Source organism: Ursus maritimus (assembly GCF_017311325.1).
Source record: "Ursus maritimus isolate PB19 chromosome X unlocalized genomic scaffold, ASM1731132v1 scaffold_X1, whole genome shotgun sequence".
Classification (NCBI taxonomy): Eukaryota; Metazoa; Chordata; class Mammalia; order Carnivora; family Ursidae; genus Ursus; species Ursus maritimus.
This window is the reverse complement of record NW_024423319.1, coordinates 79,563,337-79,580,540: the sequence shown is the minus strand read 5'-3', so window position 1 is coordinate 79,580,540 and position 17,204 is coordinate 79,563,337. Positions and strand designations below refer to the sequence as shown.

The window sequence follows — 17,204 nt, the reverse complement described above, 5'->3', positions numbered from 1 at the left end:
AAGCAGGGGGCCATGCAAGAAACGGGTTCTTGTCCTGGGTAAGAGGTTGGATGGGAGACCCTGAAATTCTCTTCCCACCAGCTGGGTCCTTAGGAGTCCCAGCTCTAAAAGATGCATATCTACAATGGTGATGAGCTTGGTTTTAAGAATCACTTCAAGCACCCTGACCACCCGAAGGTTTCAGAGTGACCCCAGGGTCACAGGTTCATCTCCTTCCAGCCAACACTCTGGGCTACAGAGGTGGATGGGGACTTCTCCTACCGCTTCCTAGGTTGTAGGTCTGTCAACTCCCCTGGTCCTCACATTTTCTCCCCCTGTGCAGCCGTCACTACCTCCAAATGGATCCGAAAGAGAAAAGGGGGGCGGGGGAGGTGGCTGTGCCTTATCTGAGACTGCAGAGATCCCATGGCAAAGCACCTCACCCACCACACCTCCACCCGCCAACATTAACATGGTTCACCCTGGACCCAGGGTCCAAGCTCACCACCCCCACTTCATTTCCTCCCCCCACCAGTGCTCATACCACAAGGAGATCGTTGAAGAGGAAGACTTCCCGTTGATGCAACCCGAGCCGCTGGGGGCGGTTTGGATCTGGTACCTCATAGAGTTGACAGCAGCAAACCAGTCGACGGTGGGGAAGAGACAAGACCTAGGCAGGCATGAAGAAATAGGTGTCAGCAAGGCTAGCACGCCAGCTTCGGGCCTCCGGCACCTTATCGTTCAACCTCAAGAGGAAGTCTACCTCTGATACATATCACTGTCACTCTGACACGAGCAGTCTGAGCAACAGAGGCCTTGGTTTGCCTTGGTCCTTAGAGCTCTGTCTATCTGGAGTGCCTTTCTTGCCCAGTTCCATATTCCACTCTTCCTCCAAACCCCAGTTCTAGTGACAGAAATGGCCTCTCCCTCCTTTCTGCTCCCTTAGACTGAGTATAAGGCAGAAGTGTGGTGCTGTCTGACACCCCACACTCCCAGTCTGTGAATGCCTCCAAGGACGGAGACTCTGTCTGATTCACATCTGTGTCCCTACTCCCTCGTGAAATGCTGGGCTCTGTGGAAAGGCATCTGTAAATGTTTGTTGACTACAAGACTAGGGCGTGGTCTTGGTTTTGGTTATCAGCTAACCATTAGCTTGGCTCCTCACCTGGGATGGAAAGGCAAAATCACAGGTGGGGAGGATGTGTGTTAGATGCATTCCCCCAAGAGCGTCTCACTCTGCACCAGGACCCCTGAGGAATGCATTATCACCCACTCCANNCAGCAGGACGGGGGGAGCCTGGGGCTCAGAGAGGGGTACCTATCACTCAGTGGCAGAAGCCGACCCAAACCCTGTCCCCTCTGCAGCCTCCTAAGGCACTTACCGGTTTCTTGCCCACAATCATGCGCTCCACGGCCTGCACCTGGGACACATGGTCATCATTGGTTCGCAGTTCGCGCCCCTGGATACGCTGATAGATGCCCACCAGGAGGTCTCGGGGGATGTCTTCACCATTGTCAACCCCTGGGGAGGGGAGGAACACAGGGATATATTGCATACATGTGGGGAGTGCGTGGCAGGGGTTCTGCACAACATCCCACACCTAGGCAGGAGTGCAAACAGTGACCAGGACTGGAGAGAGTGGGCACCCTCAGTCCCTTGGTCAGGACTGGGCCAGAAAGGAATCCTTCGCTAAGCAACTGGATAGCCAGTTGCTTTCTTTCCCAGTGTGGGGATTTTTTCTAAGCAACTCAGAGTACACTGTGATGAAAATAATCAGATCCTTTTTTCCTTTCTAAATAGCAAAAATAATGTTAAATGATATACCCAGTGTTAAAAGGGCAGGGAAGCGGGCACGGATATTAACATAACTGTTTCGGAAGGTAACTTGGCAAAAACCTAAATATTCCGTGATTCTTTCTCTAGGAATCTGCTCTAAAGAATTACTCAGAAATACGTGCAAAGATACATGTACAAGTGCTACTTACAGGAAAAGTTTGAAACAACGTAAGTTCTCACAATAGAGGCATAATTAACTAAAGCTGAGTGTATCCACTCAAAGTAATTTACAGCTATTCAAAACTTGATGTTTACCAAAAGCATGAGAAAATTCCTGTAGCAAGGTAAGTGGAAAGAGCAGGATAATCAGTTACATTCACGGCATGATCTTAACTGTGTAAAAAGTTATGTATGCACAGGGAAAAAAAAGACTAGAAAACAGCAAAATATCAACCACGGTTGCCTCTAGGGGGCAGAATTCAGGATGATTAAACAGTTTTTTCTCATTTGCTGTATTTCTGAAATTTCTGGGTATGAGCAAGTATTCATTTCGTTTGTTTGCTTATTTATTTAATAATTGGAGGGGGAAAGATATACACAGATATAATACATACATACATGTACATACATGCATGCACACGTACATATATATGTACGTGTGCATGCACGCATACACACATACATACAGAGAGGAGGTACCTCCTCTTCAAACATACACACACATAATGCACACACATACGTGTATGTGCAATACACGTATGTATGTACCTACACACATATATGCACATACATGTGTGTGTGCATGCACACACACATACATAGAGAGGAGGAGGGAAGGAGAGAGGATGGGAGGAATGAATGAATGAATGAATAAATGACTAATAGCAGGATTCTGGGAGACAGCTCCAGATGGCCCCTGATCTAACTTCCTCCTCCCAAGTCTATCATCCTTCTCCACTCCCGACTGTCTGCTGAGTGAAACCCACTCACTCTTCCCTCTAAACCTTCTGCTAGAGAAAATGTTTTCTCCTTTGGAAATGCCACGCCTCCTCCTTGGACAGGTGCTAAGGGAACATCATTTATCACACTGCCTTTTTACCTCAGCTGCCAAGGAGCTTGAGCCCGGCAACCGTACAAAGCCCGCCGGTCAGCCAAGTTGTCTCATCTGTTTCTTTTCCTCAATTCTATTTCTCTCTTTCATTTCTGTTTAAATAATCCTAACGTCTGTGCCATTTTTAGTAGACTGCTCTTCGGTAAGAGGCTGGGGGCTTGACATCAATACAATAAACTAAGAAAAAAAGGTCAAGGTGACACCTTTCACCCGGCACTCGAGGCCCTCATGTATTGATTCCCACTGACCTTCCCGACTGGATCATCCACCCCTTCTTGACTGTTCTCCCAGCAACTTTTCCTACCTCTGTGCCTTTGTATTCTTACTGCTAGGTAAGCCTCCTCTATTGCTACCCTGTCATGTTATCCATGCCTTCTAGGACCACCTCAAAAATGAAAATGCTACTTCCTCCAGGAAGTGTGTTGGAGGTGGGCTCTCCCTCCTCTGAGCTCTGACTGCACTTTTGGCCTGACATCATGATTCACTTTTTTTCTTGCGTTGGGTAACTGATCCTGTAAGTCAGTCTGTCCCACAAACTGGGAGCTCTCTTGGGGCAGGGGCTATGGTGTCCTTTGCGCCCATCACAGGGTCTGGCACACGGGAGTCCCTCAGCATCAGCTGGCTGGCTGGTCAAGGGAATAAATGAATGTATGGATGGAGGAAAGGATACAGAGAATAATTAAATGAGCCTTTATGGGCATAAATAAAGACAAGAAGGAAAGAGGAAGTGATGCGTCAATAAGTGGATTCGTATAAGCTTGGTAAGAGCCAGGGCTTTTATCTCTCACGTTCACTGCTATAATAACCCCAGAACCCAGTCAGTCAGTATTCAGTGCAGGAATGAGCGGATAGACAAACAACGTTTTGAGTGAATTAATAAGGGAATGTGGCAGCTTTGGCAGAAAATGAGAGAACATCACAGGTTCATTTCCAGGGAGCGTATGTGATCGCCCCCGCTCCTTCCCCAGCCCACCCCCCCCTGCCCACTCTCCCTTCTAAGGTGAAGGACCGGACAAGCCGATAGGGAGGTCTGGGGTCACCTCTCAGGTTCTTGATGAAGTCATCTAGTTTCATCTTGCGTTCAGCCTTGACGCTGGGACTGTACATGTCGGTATTGAGGAGGATGATAGCAAAAGCAAGGATAAAGATGGTGTCTGGGTTCCGGAACTGGCGCACGAGGGCTGGGTTACACACACAGTACCGCTGGCTGTAAGGCAGGATCAGGGCCAAGGTCAGGCACCAGTAATCTTCACCTACCCACCATCCCCCCAAAACCCAGTCTGGTGTCCCCAACCCTCTCCCCCAAGAAATATTCCCAAGCCTTTTGGGCATGTTCTCTTTCTTCAGTTTCTCCAAGACTAGCGTGTAAAAATCACAACCACGACCTTTTATGGAGCTCTGCTAGGGGACATAGGTATGTTGTGTCATATAATCCTATCACAATCCTGCAGGGTTGCTATTAGCAGCCCCATTTTACAGAGGAAATAATGAGGCAAAGCGAAGAGGTAACCTGCCCAAGGTAATAGAACTGGCAAATGGTGAAGACAAGATGAAAATCCAGATCTTTCTGACTATACGGCAAATCTTTCTCCCATTACGGGCAACAAGTTCTCAGCAATTCTTCTATTTCTCTGCTACATACCCCGAAGTGGTAGAGCCAGGATATCTATCCAGGTCTGCCTGATCCCCAAAGCATTAACAGTAGAGGATAAGAGTCCAGGGCATCAGGTCATGGAGGCAAACACACTTGAGTTCAAATCCTGGCTCCACCTCTGACTCACTGTATGACCCCGAGCAAGTCACCTGACCTCTCTAAATGTCCGATTTCTTATCTGTAACATGGGAATAACAATAAAAACACCTACCTCATAGGGTTGTTGTGAGTACTCGGCGAAATAATCGTGTAAAGTGCCTAGCTCAGCACCTGATACCTGGTGAGTACCCGACAAGCGTTAGCTGCAGCTGCTGTTGTTGTCACCTATTGGATGCCCACGTCCCAGAGGCTGAGCTAGATACTTTAGGCACACTACCTCTGATCCTCACAACTGCACAACTGCCTGGTAAGATAGGACTTATCATTTCCATTCTCTGGTGAGGAAAGTTTGAGGCTCAGAGAGATGATTTGGAGACACATACTACACTGTCCACCTCCCCTCAGCCCCGGAAGGGAAGCTTCGGGAGTGGGAGACAGGCACACCTGAAGGCTTCAATGAGTCGCTCCACTTTCTGGGCCTCGCCTTGAACCCGGATGTGGGATTGGAACTTCCGGAGTGCGTCATCCAAATCCATGGAGGAGAAGTCCATCTCATCCACCACACAGCTGCAGAACAAAGAAGTAGGTATGGCACTCTTAAATCCTCTGTAGAAAACCTCTGGCCAACCCTGACCTGCCGGAATGGACAAATGCCCCCATGGCCAGACTTCCAAAATCTGGACCCATGGCCCTAGCAAGTACTTAGGAGGATGGAATGTTTGAAATGGAATTCATCCCAGAAAAATCAAGGCCAGACACATGGTTACTAAGGGTCCTTCCACTGACCCACTCTTTTCAGAGACAGGAAAACTGAGGCCCAAAGCAGGTCAGAGGACAAGCAGGCCACCCAGAAGACTTTTAGGAATAGGGCCAAGAGAGATCAGACCTTTTTGAAGTACAGGGGTATGGGAGCAGGAAGGTCTCTTCATCCTGTTTTGTAAAGTTTATCAGAGCAAAAAGGACCAGCTGCCCACTCCCTCCCTCCTGCCCTCCTTTTCCAGGAATCCCTGGCCCAGTCTGCCCCATCCTGGGGTCCTCACTCCAACACATCTCTGTTGAACTGCTTCTGCCGGTTCCCTAGGAATTCCCCTATCATCTGCCGGCTCAGGCCTTTCCGTTCCAGGATAAAGTGAGCCACTCCCACCGGTGTGTCTGACAGGAAGCCCCGCTCGATCAGATACTGGATGCCCTTCTCTGGCTTCCTGCAGAAAGAGGGGAGGTAGATGAGATGACTGTCCTCCAAGAACTCTGCCCTCTCTCCCACTGCTTGAACTAATTTGGGGCCCAACTGTAGCCTCAGAGAACCAAGGAAGTTGAATATATAATTTGGTCCAATCCCTTCATGGCACAGATGAGAAAACTGAGGCCCAAGGAAAGGAAGCCACTTTCACAGAGCTTCCAATTTCCAAGGTATCCTCAACCCAACTTCCTCCTTCACAGGAACCACACTACAATGGAAAGAAAATTAAGATCTAATGAGAGGCTTCTCTATGCTGGGAGCTTCCATACTCCCAGCAGGCACTGAGGAGTCCTGGGAAAAGGCCTGAGCTCCAGGCTACACCCTTCTCTCCGGGTCACAGACCCTCAGAATAGGAAAGCAAAGAGGTTACTTTGTCTGCATCCCATATTCCACCCAGACGAGGTATTACCCAGCCTCTGTGAGTGGTTCAACAGACAAAATACTCCCTGCTTTCCACAAGGCCAAATCCAGGTCTGAACTAGCCCATATTCAGAACCCCAGAGCTTTTGGACCCCACGAGGCTGGAATTTGGAAGAGACTTTAGCACCACCAGAGTCTCAAGTCCATTGCTTACCAGTTGTATGACTCAGGACAACTCCTTTTACTTCTCCAAGCCTCAGTTCCTTCTCTATAAAACAGGGAGCTACTTCCCACCTTACTGCTCTATCGCGAGAAGTAAATACAGGTGGCAGGGTCTACTAGGCTACAAAGACATAGGGCACTCGTTTTCTAATTCTTTTCTGACCAAATGTCATGCTTCCACCCCGCTCCTAAGCACCTGGCACAAGACCAGGCATGTGGAAAGACCTCGGTCACAGTCACTGACTACTCCAGCACCCCACCCTGCCCCCCAGCGCTTCAAATATACACACCCTGCTAATCAATAGATGAAAGCACTGAAGCCCAAGGAAGGAACACACCTTGGCCAGCACTGCACACAGAGTTTGGCCGAAGCTGGGTTAGGGGTTCAGGGCTCCTGTGACTCGGAGCAGGGCTCTGGATGCATCATATCGCCTCCCCACCAAAAAGGGGATGTGGGGGAACCAAGGTTCAGAACCCGTCCCTATAGACAGCGAACTGGGGAGAAGGAAGCTTCTTGCCCAAAGTCACACAGCCAGGCAGAGGCAGTATTAGGACTAGAGCTGCCTCTGACAGAGGGGTGTGTGTGTGTGTGTGTGTGTGTGTGTGTGTGTGTTGGGGAGGGCTTTCTATTCTGCCACCCCATTGCCAATCCTCTTCCCTGAAAGGCTGGGGAGAAACCCCATCCACAAGCTGAGAGGATAGTGGAAGCAGGATCTCAGCTAGGAGTTCAGCCCCTGTGGGCAAAGTGCCCCTAGCAGGCAGGGTAGGAAGGGGTGAGGAGGCAGGATTGGGGAGCACGTACTTATTGAACAGGTTGAGGCCGATTCTGTAGTGCCGCCTCTGCACCACGTCATTGTTAAAGGCTGGCGAGTCCCAGCTGTGCCTCGTCTCCCGCTGGTAAGTCTGCTTGCACAGGCCTGTGGCTGGAGGCTCCCTCAGGCTGTCCCTCGAAGACGAGCCAGAGCTGCAGTTGATGGTCTCGTTGGAATTGCTGGAGCTCTCAAGGCTCTCATTATCTCCTCCATCAGAGTTCTCGCCTGCAGCCTCGCACTTCCCCAACCTCCGACCCCCAGCCACACCACTGGGCCCGGTGCCACTGTTGGGGGCTGGTGGCAGGGGCCCTGGTGGGGCTGGGGCTGGGCCCTCCGGGGCTGGGTAGTGGCGGTGTGGGATCGGGGCCCTGCCTGGTGGCCCCTTGTGCTTCAGGGTCCCATGGGGGCTGCAGCCATCAGCCTCATACACCAGCTGGCGGTGGACAGAGCCGCGATCTGAGCGGTCACTCAGGTCCACGGAGCTGTCACTAGGAGGCTCAATGGTAAGCAAGGGAAGGTGGGCGGCCCGCAGCCGGAAATCCCGGCACTCCAAGCACCCAGGAGCCCTGCGCGTGCCTTCCTCACGGGCACCATCTTCCCGGGTCCCTGGAGGCACTGGTGGGGGAACTGGCGGGAGGGGGGCCGGCGCCCAGAACTCGGGCCGGCCCTGGGGTGGGGGCTCTGTGCTGGGCAGTCGCTCAGGGGATGGTGGGGGAACTGGGTCATCCAAGTAGAGGGGAAGATCACTGAAGGATGTGGCTGAGCTGTCCTCTTGCTGTTCCTTTGACTCCCGCTTCTCCAGTTGGGCTGACCCTGGCTCCTCAGACATGGGCCCTGATGGGTGGCAGTTCAGGGCCTCATCAATGGATTCAGCCAGAGACTTTACCTGTGTGGGCAGAAAGGGGAAGAGGGAAAGGGAGAGAAAGGAAGGCAAGATGAAGGGAAGGAGGGTGGGATGGGAGGGAGGGAGGATGGGAGGGAAGGAGGGCAGGAGGGAAGGAGGGAGGTAGGGAGGGAGGGGAAAAGGGAGAATCTTCCTTAGTGGATCAGCCAAGAAGAAGTGGGTCCCCTCCCCCACCTCCACAGGTTCTCAGCAGTATATAAAACAACTCCCAGGGAGCCATTGTGAGCTCACAGGAGCTGGGTAATGGCGACAAGTTCCCTTCTCAGATACCTCAATACCTCCTTCATTATAGACCCAAGCCAAATGCCCCCTCCTCCCTGATTCAACCCGTATTTCTTGCCTCAGCCATTCCCCAGGGTAAACCAAAATCTCGGCTTCCTCCGGGCTCCCAGAGCCCTCCATCTGGTTCTGTCTTAGGAAATCCATAATATTTATTATTTGAGAATCCAAACCATGGCTGGTAACTCTGCTTCTCTGTGGTATCTAGTTTCCAAACTGCTCTCTAATGATCCCTACCTCTTGGTATCTACACCCTTATGTACCACACTGTCCCAGGCATGGTCTGTGGAACAAACACTATATGGCAGAAAGGATGGGATGTCACTTCTGCGATTAGGTTATGAAAGACTACAGCTTCCTTCTTGAGCACTCCTTTTCATTCTGCGCTCTCTCTCTCTCTCTCTCTCTCTCTGTCTCAGACCCATTGGTCTGGGGGAAGCCACACCATGAGCTGTCCTATGGAGATGCCCACATGGTGAGGACCTGAATCTTCCTGCCATTAGTCAAGTGAGTGAGTTTGGAAGCAGACCCATCAGCCCTAGTCAAGTCTTCAGAGACTGTGGTCCCACCCTAGAGCCTGATTGTAGCCTCATGAGAGACCCTGAGCCAGAACCACCAGCCAAGCCACTCCCAGGTTCCTGGCCCTCAGAAACTGCAATAAATGTTTCTTGTATAAGCTCAGTCTTTAAGTTCAGTTTTAAGCTACTAAATTTTGGGGTCATTTGTTCCGCAGCAATGTAACTAACACATGTAACTAACACACTTCTCCATCGGATGTGGATAGCACTGACAGCTGGGCCCAAGCCTGGTCCCTCAATCTCTGCACCAGACTGTGATCCCCTATCCCCCATTCTCCCCTTGAGGCCTGGGTCCAGGTCCAGTTTCTCTCTTTTTAGCTCAGTTCAACACACTTGACACAGAAGAGGTATTCAATTAAATGTCTGTTGTATGCATGGATGAGTGATTTAGATCTTCCCTTTAATACTTCTTTCCTTCCCTCTACCTACACCATTTCACTAGCTCCAGGGAAGCCTGTCCTGGCCGATGGCAGTGCCAGATCACAGAGGTTAGAGAAGAATGATTTCTTCTCTTATAAAGCTTCATTCATTCATTCATTCGTTCATTCAACAAACTCTGGCAAATACCTCCTTGGTTTTAGGAAGGAAACGAACATGCACTTAGCAGCTACCATGTATAAGTGCTTTCATGTATATTACCTAGCTGAAGTGACTCTTCAAAACGGCTTTAAAAGGAAGGTTTTATCTCCATTGTATTGATCATGTTTCAGAGAGGTTAAACAACTTGCTGAAGGTCACATCGCTGGGAGATGGCAGAACTGGGATTTGCACCTGTACGGCTACGCTGACTATACCTCAAGCTGAGAATAACCTCCTACCACCATCACGGCTTATTACACTCTCGCCGTTTCGTGCTTTTGCCAGTGCAATGCCTGTGCAAGCGACACCCTCCCAACAATCTCTAACTTGCTAAATCTTATCTGTCTGGTAAGGCCCAACTCCAGTGCTATTCTCCCAAAGAAGCTTTCTCTGGTCGTCCTAGAAGAAAGTTTCTTTTCCCTCCTCTGGGTTCCCATGGCACTCTACGTGATCCGTCCTCATGGCTCAGAGCACACTGTATTTCAGGAGACAAGCACGTGCACATGTCTGCCATTTCCTGGCCTCAGAGCTCCTTAAGCATAAGGACCCTGCACGGCTCTCATCTGTCTCCGTCACGGTGCCCAGCACAGAGCCTGGTCCCTAGTGGTGTGGTATAAGGGAAAGGGCACGGAGTTTGGAACTAGACAGTGCTGAGTTCCAGTCCAGTTTGGAGAAGTCACTTCGCCTTTCAGGAACTTGGAGCCTCAGTCTCCTTCTCTGTAAAATTGGGAAAACACCACCACCCCTAGCCCCCACCCTGGTCTTGCAGATTGTTATAAGGCACACACAGCTCCTGCCACAGAGTAGGAGCGCATCACCTGTTAGTTAGACCTGAATTTGATAGTGAATCAAGTTCCAAAGAGTGGGAACGTAAATTTTCTTATGTGTTCTCCACACCTAGATTTTTAACTTGCTTGTTTTAACGATCTGATTTTTTTTGTCTGGCCAATTCGTTCTCATCAATCTCATAGCCCCTCCTCAAATGCTTGCCAGGCAACTTCTTTCAGTGTGGAATATAGGTAAAGAGCTGTAGGAGGAGCCAGCACACGGGGATGGGGAGGAAAGGCCCTTTCCAGGGATGCTGACCTGTTTGGAGAAGGAGTCCTCGAGCTCTGTGATGTCATTAGAAAACTCTCCAGATGTGGTGACGGAGCTTCCCCCACCATCGATGCCCCCTCCACAGGAGCCTCCATAGGGGAGCCCTCGTTCAAGCCGGTGGCTCCGGGCACCAGCCATGGCACCCTCGTCCAGCGAGGCAGGCTTGCCCTCGAAGTACGCGGGGTTCTGTGCCTTCTCGTACTCCTCGAAGGAGAACTGCATCCTCATGTTGGAAAGGATGATGCGACGGGACATGCGGCTCTCTGAAGCTGAGCTGCGGAGTCGCTCAAAGTTCTTGTTCATGCGGTACTGGCGAAAGGCCGTCTGGATGGTCCTGGCAGCCCTGCGGCTCAGGAAGGAGCCCCCATACTTCCTCTCCAGCATTTCCACCTAGCAGGGGAGGGTCGAGGGGAACAAGGTCAAAAACTCACCCCAGCCTCATTCATCTCCCTGGGACTCAACTACACTCCCCGCTCCCCCGCCAAGTCACAGCTAACTGCCTAGAGCTGCCTGGACATGCCAGGCTGGGCTCTGTGTGGTGTCCTCCCTTTAATCTCCGATAGCGCTTGTCACATGGGGCTGGATTATGGTTTTCTTTCTTATTTACAAGAAGTAGAGGTCCATTATTCCAAAAAAGTTCGGAAAAAAAAACCCCAGAGAAGCCAAAAATGGAGAGAAAGTAAGAAATAAATTGAGAGCCAGAAGGAGGAAAGGAAAGAGGAAGAGAGAAAGAAGAGAGAGAAGAAAGAAGGGAGGGGGAGTGGGGAGAGAGGGAAAGAAAGAAGGAAGGAAAGAAGAGAGGAAGGAAGATTGGTTCGCCTAATGTCCTGATACCTAGGAATGACAATTAACATTTTGGTATATGTCCTTCCAGGTTGTTGCTTTTTTTTTTCTATACATGGTATTTTGTGCCCCCCCACTTTTTTAAAGCTGAATGATATCCTGTGTGATATATGTGATATACTCTTCTGAAAGTGTCAATGTATGTGTCTGCTTCTCCTGTTGGATAGATTTTTGGAGGACTGGGTCTGGGTCTCATTCATCTTTATGTCTCCAGTGCAGGCTTGGAGCTCAGTCGATGTTTACTGAGTGAACAGGAGACTCAGTGGCTGGGTAGTGAATGAGTGGGTGAGTCCCCAGTAGGGTGAAGGATCCTAGAGCTAGTCTCCCATTCTAGGCTCCCTATCCCTCCCTGGATACCACCCTCAAGTGCCACATCCCGATCCCCCCTTGGTTCTCTTGTACCCCCACTCCCGCTCCCATTCCCAGCCAGAGCCATCTCCTCTGCACCTTTTTGTCCTGCAGGTCCGTGGAGAGTTCATAGCTGTCCGATAGGGCCTTGGAGCGCTTTATCTCCTCCTCCTCCTGCTTCCTCAGGGCGACACTGGCTGGCTGGAGACGAGCTCGCTGAGCCCAGGGAAGGCCCACCCCAGCTGGGGGGCCCCCCATGTGGCTGCTGGTGGGGGTCAGCTGGCTCAGCCGGTAGGGGGGTTGGCTCCCAGGACTATCAACCGCTGTGCTCAGGTCACTGCCTGGGGCATCACCCTCCACACTGTGGGGATGAGATAAGATGAGGCAGGATGTGGGACCAGGAGATGGGCCTGCTCAGCCAGACTGAATGTGGGTGGACCAGATCCCTTCCCACAACACCATCCTCCCCAGCTTCCTCACAGACATAGGACCCCCAATAGTTAAAAGCCAGAGGGGAGTTCTACCTCTCCCCAAGCTGTCCTTTGCAGTCCCTTCCCTTCAGGTCCCTGGCCTTCACAACCCTACCTTCCCACAGCTCACAGCTCTAGCTGCTTAGACTCTTTTACCTCAAGGCTGGGTCTTCTCACAGGCTTGTCCCTGTTCCTACTCACCCCTCACACCTGGTCCCTTCATGGCCATGTCCCCTCACACCCTCATCCCCAGACCAGTTCCTCCCAGTCTTGTCCACTCGAGTCCCTTTTTCTAATAGTTCTGGCCCCTAACAACTCCATCCCCAAACCCTCCTTCCCCTGATGGACAGTTCCCTCACAGCCCCATCTTCCCCCCAGGCCCCTTCCCCTCTCAGCTCCAGCCCACATGGCCCAACACCATGTGCTACAGTTACCCTCCCAGCCTGATCCCCCAGCACCACCCCAGATTAGCCCTGACCCCAGGTCTGGGGCCCACTCCTGCATCCTGTGCCTTCAGACTCACCCCTCCCCTGCCCAGCCCTTCCCCCTACAGCCCTGCCCCTGCCCTCAGCTGCCTGGACACTGGCCTGGCCAGTTCCCAGGGTTCCCTGGCTACAAGGGCTCAGGCTTGGAGACAGCCAGAGGTGCCTCCCATTCAGCATCCTCACAGGTAAAGAGCTGCCCTGCGGGGCAGCTTCTTTTTTCTCCTCATGGCCTCCTCTGTTCAGCTGGGGGAGGGGGGGCAAAAGTCTTGAGATCGAAGACTGGCAGGAGCTGGGCACTGGGCCTTGCCTGCCCTGGTTACCCAGAGCTGTTGTTCCTCCAGACCTGCTCCCATAGTGCCATGGCAACCAGGCTGCCAGGGAACCTAGGTGGCAACAGCGCCAAGGTGCCCTGAGCCTAGCAGGCAAGGTGAGGAGCCACAGAGGTGAGGAGAACCGAGGAGGGGGGCCAGGAGGGGAGGGATAGGTGGGTGAGGCATGGGAGTTGTGGGGGGAATGGGTGTGGTAGAGCCCAGAGAATGGTCTGGTTTGGGCAGGCACACGGTTGGGGGGCTCTTGGCTGGAAAGGCTTAAGGGGCCACTCCCCAACCCCTACTTGGCAGAGGCCAGGGCACAGCACCGGGCAAGCTGGGGTGGATGTAAGGGGCTCCCTACCAGTGTAGGAACTTCAGCTGCATCAGACCTGCCAGCCTTGCAGGAGAGCACTTCGGGCTGGGGGCTGCGTGTAGTGGGGTGGCTACACCCACCCACCAGGCTGGGTCCTGGGCTGCAGGTGTAGAGCTCAGCTCCACCCTAGTGGGCCCCCTCCTCCCCCTGCCGCCCACCATTCATCCCCCACCCTCCCAATGTCAGCCTATAACACTGCCAGGAGCAAGGCAGAAACAGACTGGGGAACTGCCCTCTACTCCAAATCCTCTTTCCTCCGGGGCCTCAGGGGCTTGTGAAGTCCCACTTTGGGGGTCAGACTTTGTCTAGCTTCCCCCACCAACCCAGGCATCTAAGATGCTCCTCTCCACCCCCCCTCAGGACTGCAGGATCCTGCCCATTAAACTTCCAAACCTCTCCCTCTCGGCACACAGCTCAAAGCCAGGTTTGATCCAATTGTCTCCTCTGTTCACAAACCATCCATAGCTCCCGCTGCCCACAAGAGATAGTGCAAGTTTCTTATCCTGGCACTTGACGCTTCTCAAAGATACAATAGCTAACGCTTATAGAGCATTTAGCACACCAGGCACTGTTCTTACCACTCCACATTTAATAACCTGTGTACTCTTCAAAACAACCCTGTGGGATAGGTATTGTGACTTAGCTTCATTTTACACATCAAGAAACCGAGGCCCAGAGAGGTTAAGTAACTTATCTATGGTCACACAGCTACTAATGATAGAGCCAGGATTCAAATCCAGGCAGTTTGACTCTAGAGCTCACACTCTTAAACATTCAGCCAGACTGCAGGGTGAGCTGCCAGCCCCCCATCCCATCCACCCTTCCCTCCAGCCTGGCCCAGATCCTGTTTCTCCCAAATACTCCTCTGCGTTCCACCTCCCAAACTGCTCATACGGTACCTTCCACCTGGAATGCAGTCCCTATCATCTCTGCCATCTGCAATCTGAGAAATCCCCCCACACCCTACTTCTATCAAGATTCAGGTCATATGCCATCACTAAGAAGCCCTCCTGAAGCCCGCCTCCAGCCAGAAATTATTGCTGATCCTGTTCGGAGCTCCCACACATAGCACATGTCTGTCCTTCTTTTTATGGTGCAGGTTAGCTTTGGCAAAGCGTGACAGCTATTTGTGTTCATGACTCCCAGAATCCCAGCACAGGAAGAGCATTTGGTAATCTCCTAGCCAGCACCGAGCACAAGGCCTGGAACAGAATAGCTCAATAAATGCTTTTGGAGTGAAGGAGTCAATGAATGAGCGCCGGTGGCTATGCTAATAAATCCTCCCACCTGAGCCTTGACCTCCACCGCCAGAGTCATCTTCCAACCCATTCTCCGTCCTGTGGCCAGAGAGAGCCCTTGAAAGTACAGATCTGACCAGTCTGCTCTCCTACTAAAACCCTTCCACAGCTCCTCAGAACTCATTCAACAAACAACAGTTGAGCATTTTCGATGTGCCAGGCACAGTGCTGGGTGCTGGGAATATAATAGTGAGCAAGACACATCAGATGTATTCCCCAGGGGAGGTGACATTCCAGTGAGAGAGGCAGACTATAAATATATATGACCATTTCAGGAAGAGATAAGTGCTAGGAAGGAAAATATGGCAGACGGATCAAAGGTGCTGTTTTCAGCATGGTGGTCAGGGAAGGTCTTCTTGAAGAAATGGCGTATAAGCTGAGCCCGGACGGAAGTGAGGGAGTGAGTTGTGTGGTTCCCTGAGGCCAAAGGAGTCCAGACAAAAGGCAGGGCCAGTGCAAGGACGCTGAGGTAGACCAATGCCTGGCATGTTTGAGAAACAGCAAGGAGGCCAGTGTAGCTGGAGGGGAGTGAATGAGGGGAGCACGAGAGGAGGTAAGATCAGAGGGGGAATGGGGGCCAAATCATGAAGGGCATTGCACCCGCGATAAAGACTTTGGGTTTTGCTCTGATCGAGATGAGCAGAGGAGGGATGTGATCTACCTTAGGCTTTATAGGAATCATCATCCAGGGGATAACCTCTAACTACCTCAGCAGAACCATGGATGGCTCTCCTGTCCTGACCCCCGCCTCATATACCTTCTGCCCCGTGCCTTCAACCTGGCTACCTCCTGCTCACCCTTCAACATTTAGCTCACGTGTGCCCTTCCACGCCTACCTGCCCCGTCCACATGGGTGGGCTTACAGGTCCTTCCTCTGCTGCCGTAGGGCCCTATAGTCACCTCTATCCCTAGGGCAAGAGCATTAATGAGCTGACTGAATCCTTGAAACTTTTGAGGCAGACACCGTTAGCCCCATGTTATAGATGAGGACGCAGAGGTTCAAAGAGGAGATATAAACTTGCTCAAGATCACACAGCTTTTAAGTGAGAAAGTCAGGAGGCAAAGACAGGGCCCAGGCTGTCTTTTCATGACATCTCGTCGCCTCTCGCTACTTCTGGCTCCGTGCTGCCCCTGGCTGTCCACTCTTTGGCAATTCTTCCTTTTGGAGCTGGCCCCCAACTCCGATCGCAAAGGGAAGAGTGGCTGTCAGCGCAGCCTCCCCCAAGAGGGCCTGGCAAAAAGGACGGTGCTTGAGGGTGTTGTTCCTGATACCATACAGACTGCTGAAGAAACCGGACCTGGGGATGTGAAATCCCTTTGCTCAGGGCCCCCAAAACACTGAGGGGCATGCTGATCACATGGAAAATCTCTCTTCTCTCTCTCTTTCTCTCATATGGGCACATTAGCACGTGCACGCACGCGCGCGCACACACACATACAAGAGGAATACGTGCAGTAAAAAGCTGGGAAGACTAGCTTCAGGGCTTGACTGCCATTCACTGGCTGTGTGGGCCTGGGCATGTCTCTTTACCTCTCTGCACTTGCTTCTCATCTGTGAAGGGCTAGAGGGAAATGCAATTTCCTCTTTGGATTCCTGGACTTCAGAAAGGGCCTGGGAGACACCCCCCCACCGCCCTGTCTGGACTCCTCGCAGCCAGGAGCAAAGAACACAAGAACACAGACACACACAGACACACACATGTGCCTGTGTGCACTGTCATCTGGGCCATTCTGTGGGGGAAACTAAGAGCATCCTCTGCAGTGGGGGAAATAAACCACTTTACACAAATAACCACAGTACAAAGCTGAAAGTTCTCAAGGCTGGGGAACAGAGGAAGTGCTGGGGGAGCTCAGGAGAGAGATTCCTTCTGCTTGGGGGTGGCTGAGCAGAATAAAAATAAACTCACACTTACAGTGCACCTTCCCTGTGTCAGGCATTTTCCGCACATTATTTAATCTGCATGACAAACGTGAAGGAAGAATTAGGATTCCTATTTTGCAGGTGAGGAAAAAAGCTCTGAGGGGGAAAGTAAAGGTCTCAGAGCCAGCAAGTGGCAGAACAGGAATCTAAAGCCCAGAGCCTGGACTAGTTCCCCTGCTGTGTTAAAGGCTTCCCTGGGGAGGAAGCATTGACCAGGGCCTTACCTAGGAGGAGCCGGTAGAAGTGAGTGACTGTGTGAACCAAGGCATTAAGATGGGGAGAAGCAGGGCAGAACATTCTGTGGGGATTTGGAGTGGCCTGCCCGCTGTGTGGGGCATTGATTGACTCTCCCTGGATGCTGCTCCTAATGGGAGGTCTCTCTCCCTCCTTCCCTTTATTGGCACTGCCCTGAGCCAGGCAGCCAGCAGGGGACAGGATCAGGATGCAGTTGCCATGGAAATGA

General features: G+C 51.8%; 1 protein-coding gene across 2 annotated transcripts in view; it reads right to left on the bottom strand.

Annotated features, from left to right (window-relative positions):
* The window catches only part of IQSEC2 (IQ motif and Sec7 domain ArfGEF 2), an 81,811-nt gene that overhangs the window by 7,399 nt on the left and 57,208 nt on the right, over positions 1–17,204 (bottom strand). For both annotated transcript variants that reach the window (XM_040631359.1, XM_040631366.1), the window contains 8 exons: positions 11,983–12,244; positions 10,681–11,082; positions 7,245–8,140; positions 5,661–5,822; positions 5,065–5,187; positions 3,908–4,074; positions 1,362–1,501; positions 524–649 (listed from right to left, as the gene is read on the bottom strand). In XM_040631359.1, the coding sequence (XP_040487293.1) occupies positions 524–649; positions 1,362–1,501; positions 3,908–4,074; positions 5,065–5,187; positions 5,661–5,822; positions 7,245–8,140; positions 10,681–11,082; positions 11,983–12,244 (2,278 nt within the window). The remainder of the gene's footprint in view (positions 1–523; positions 650–1,361; positions 1,502–3,907; positions 4,075–5,064; positions 5,188–5,660; positions 5,823–7,244; positions 8,141–10,680; positions 11,083–11,982; positions 12,245–17,204) is intronic.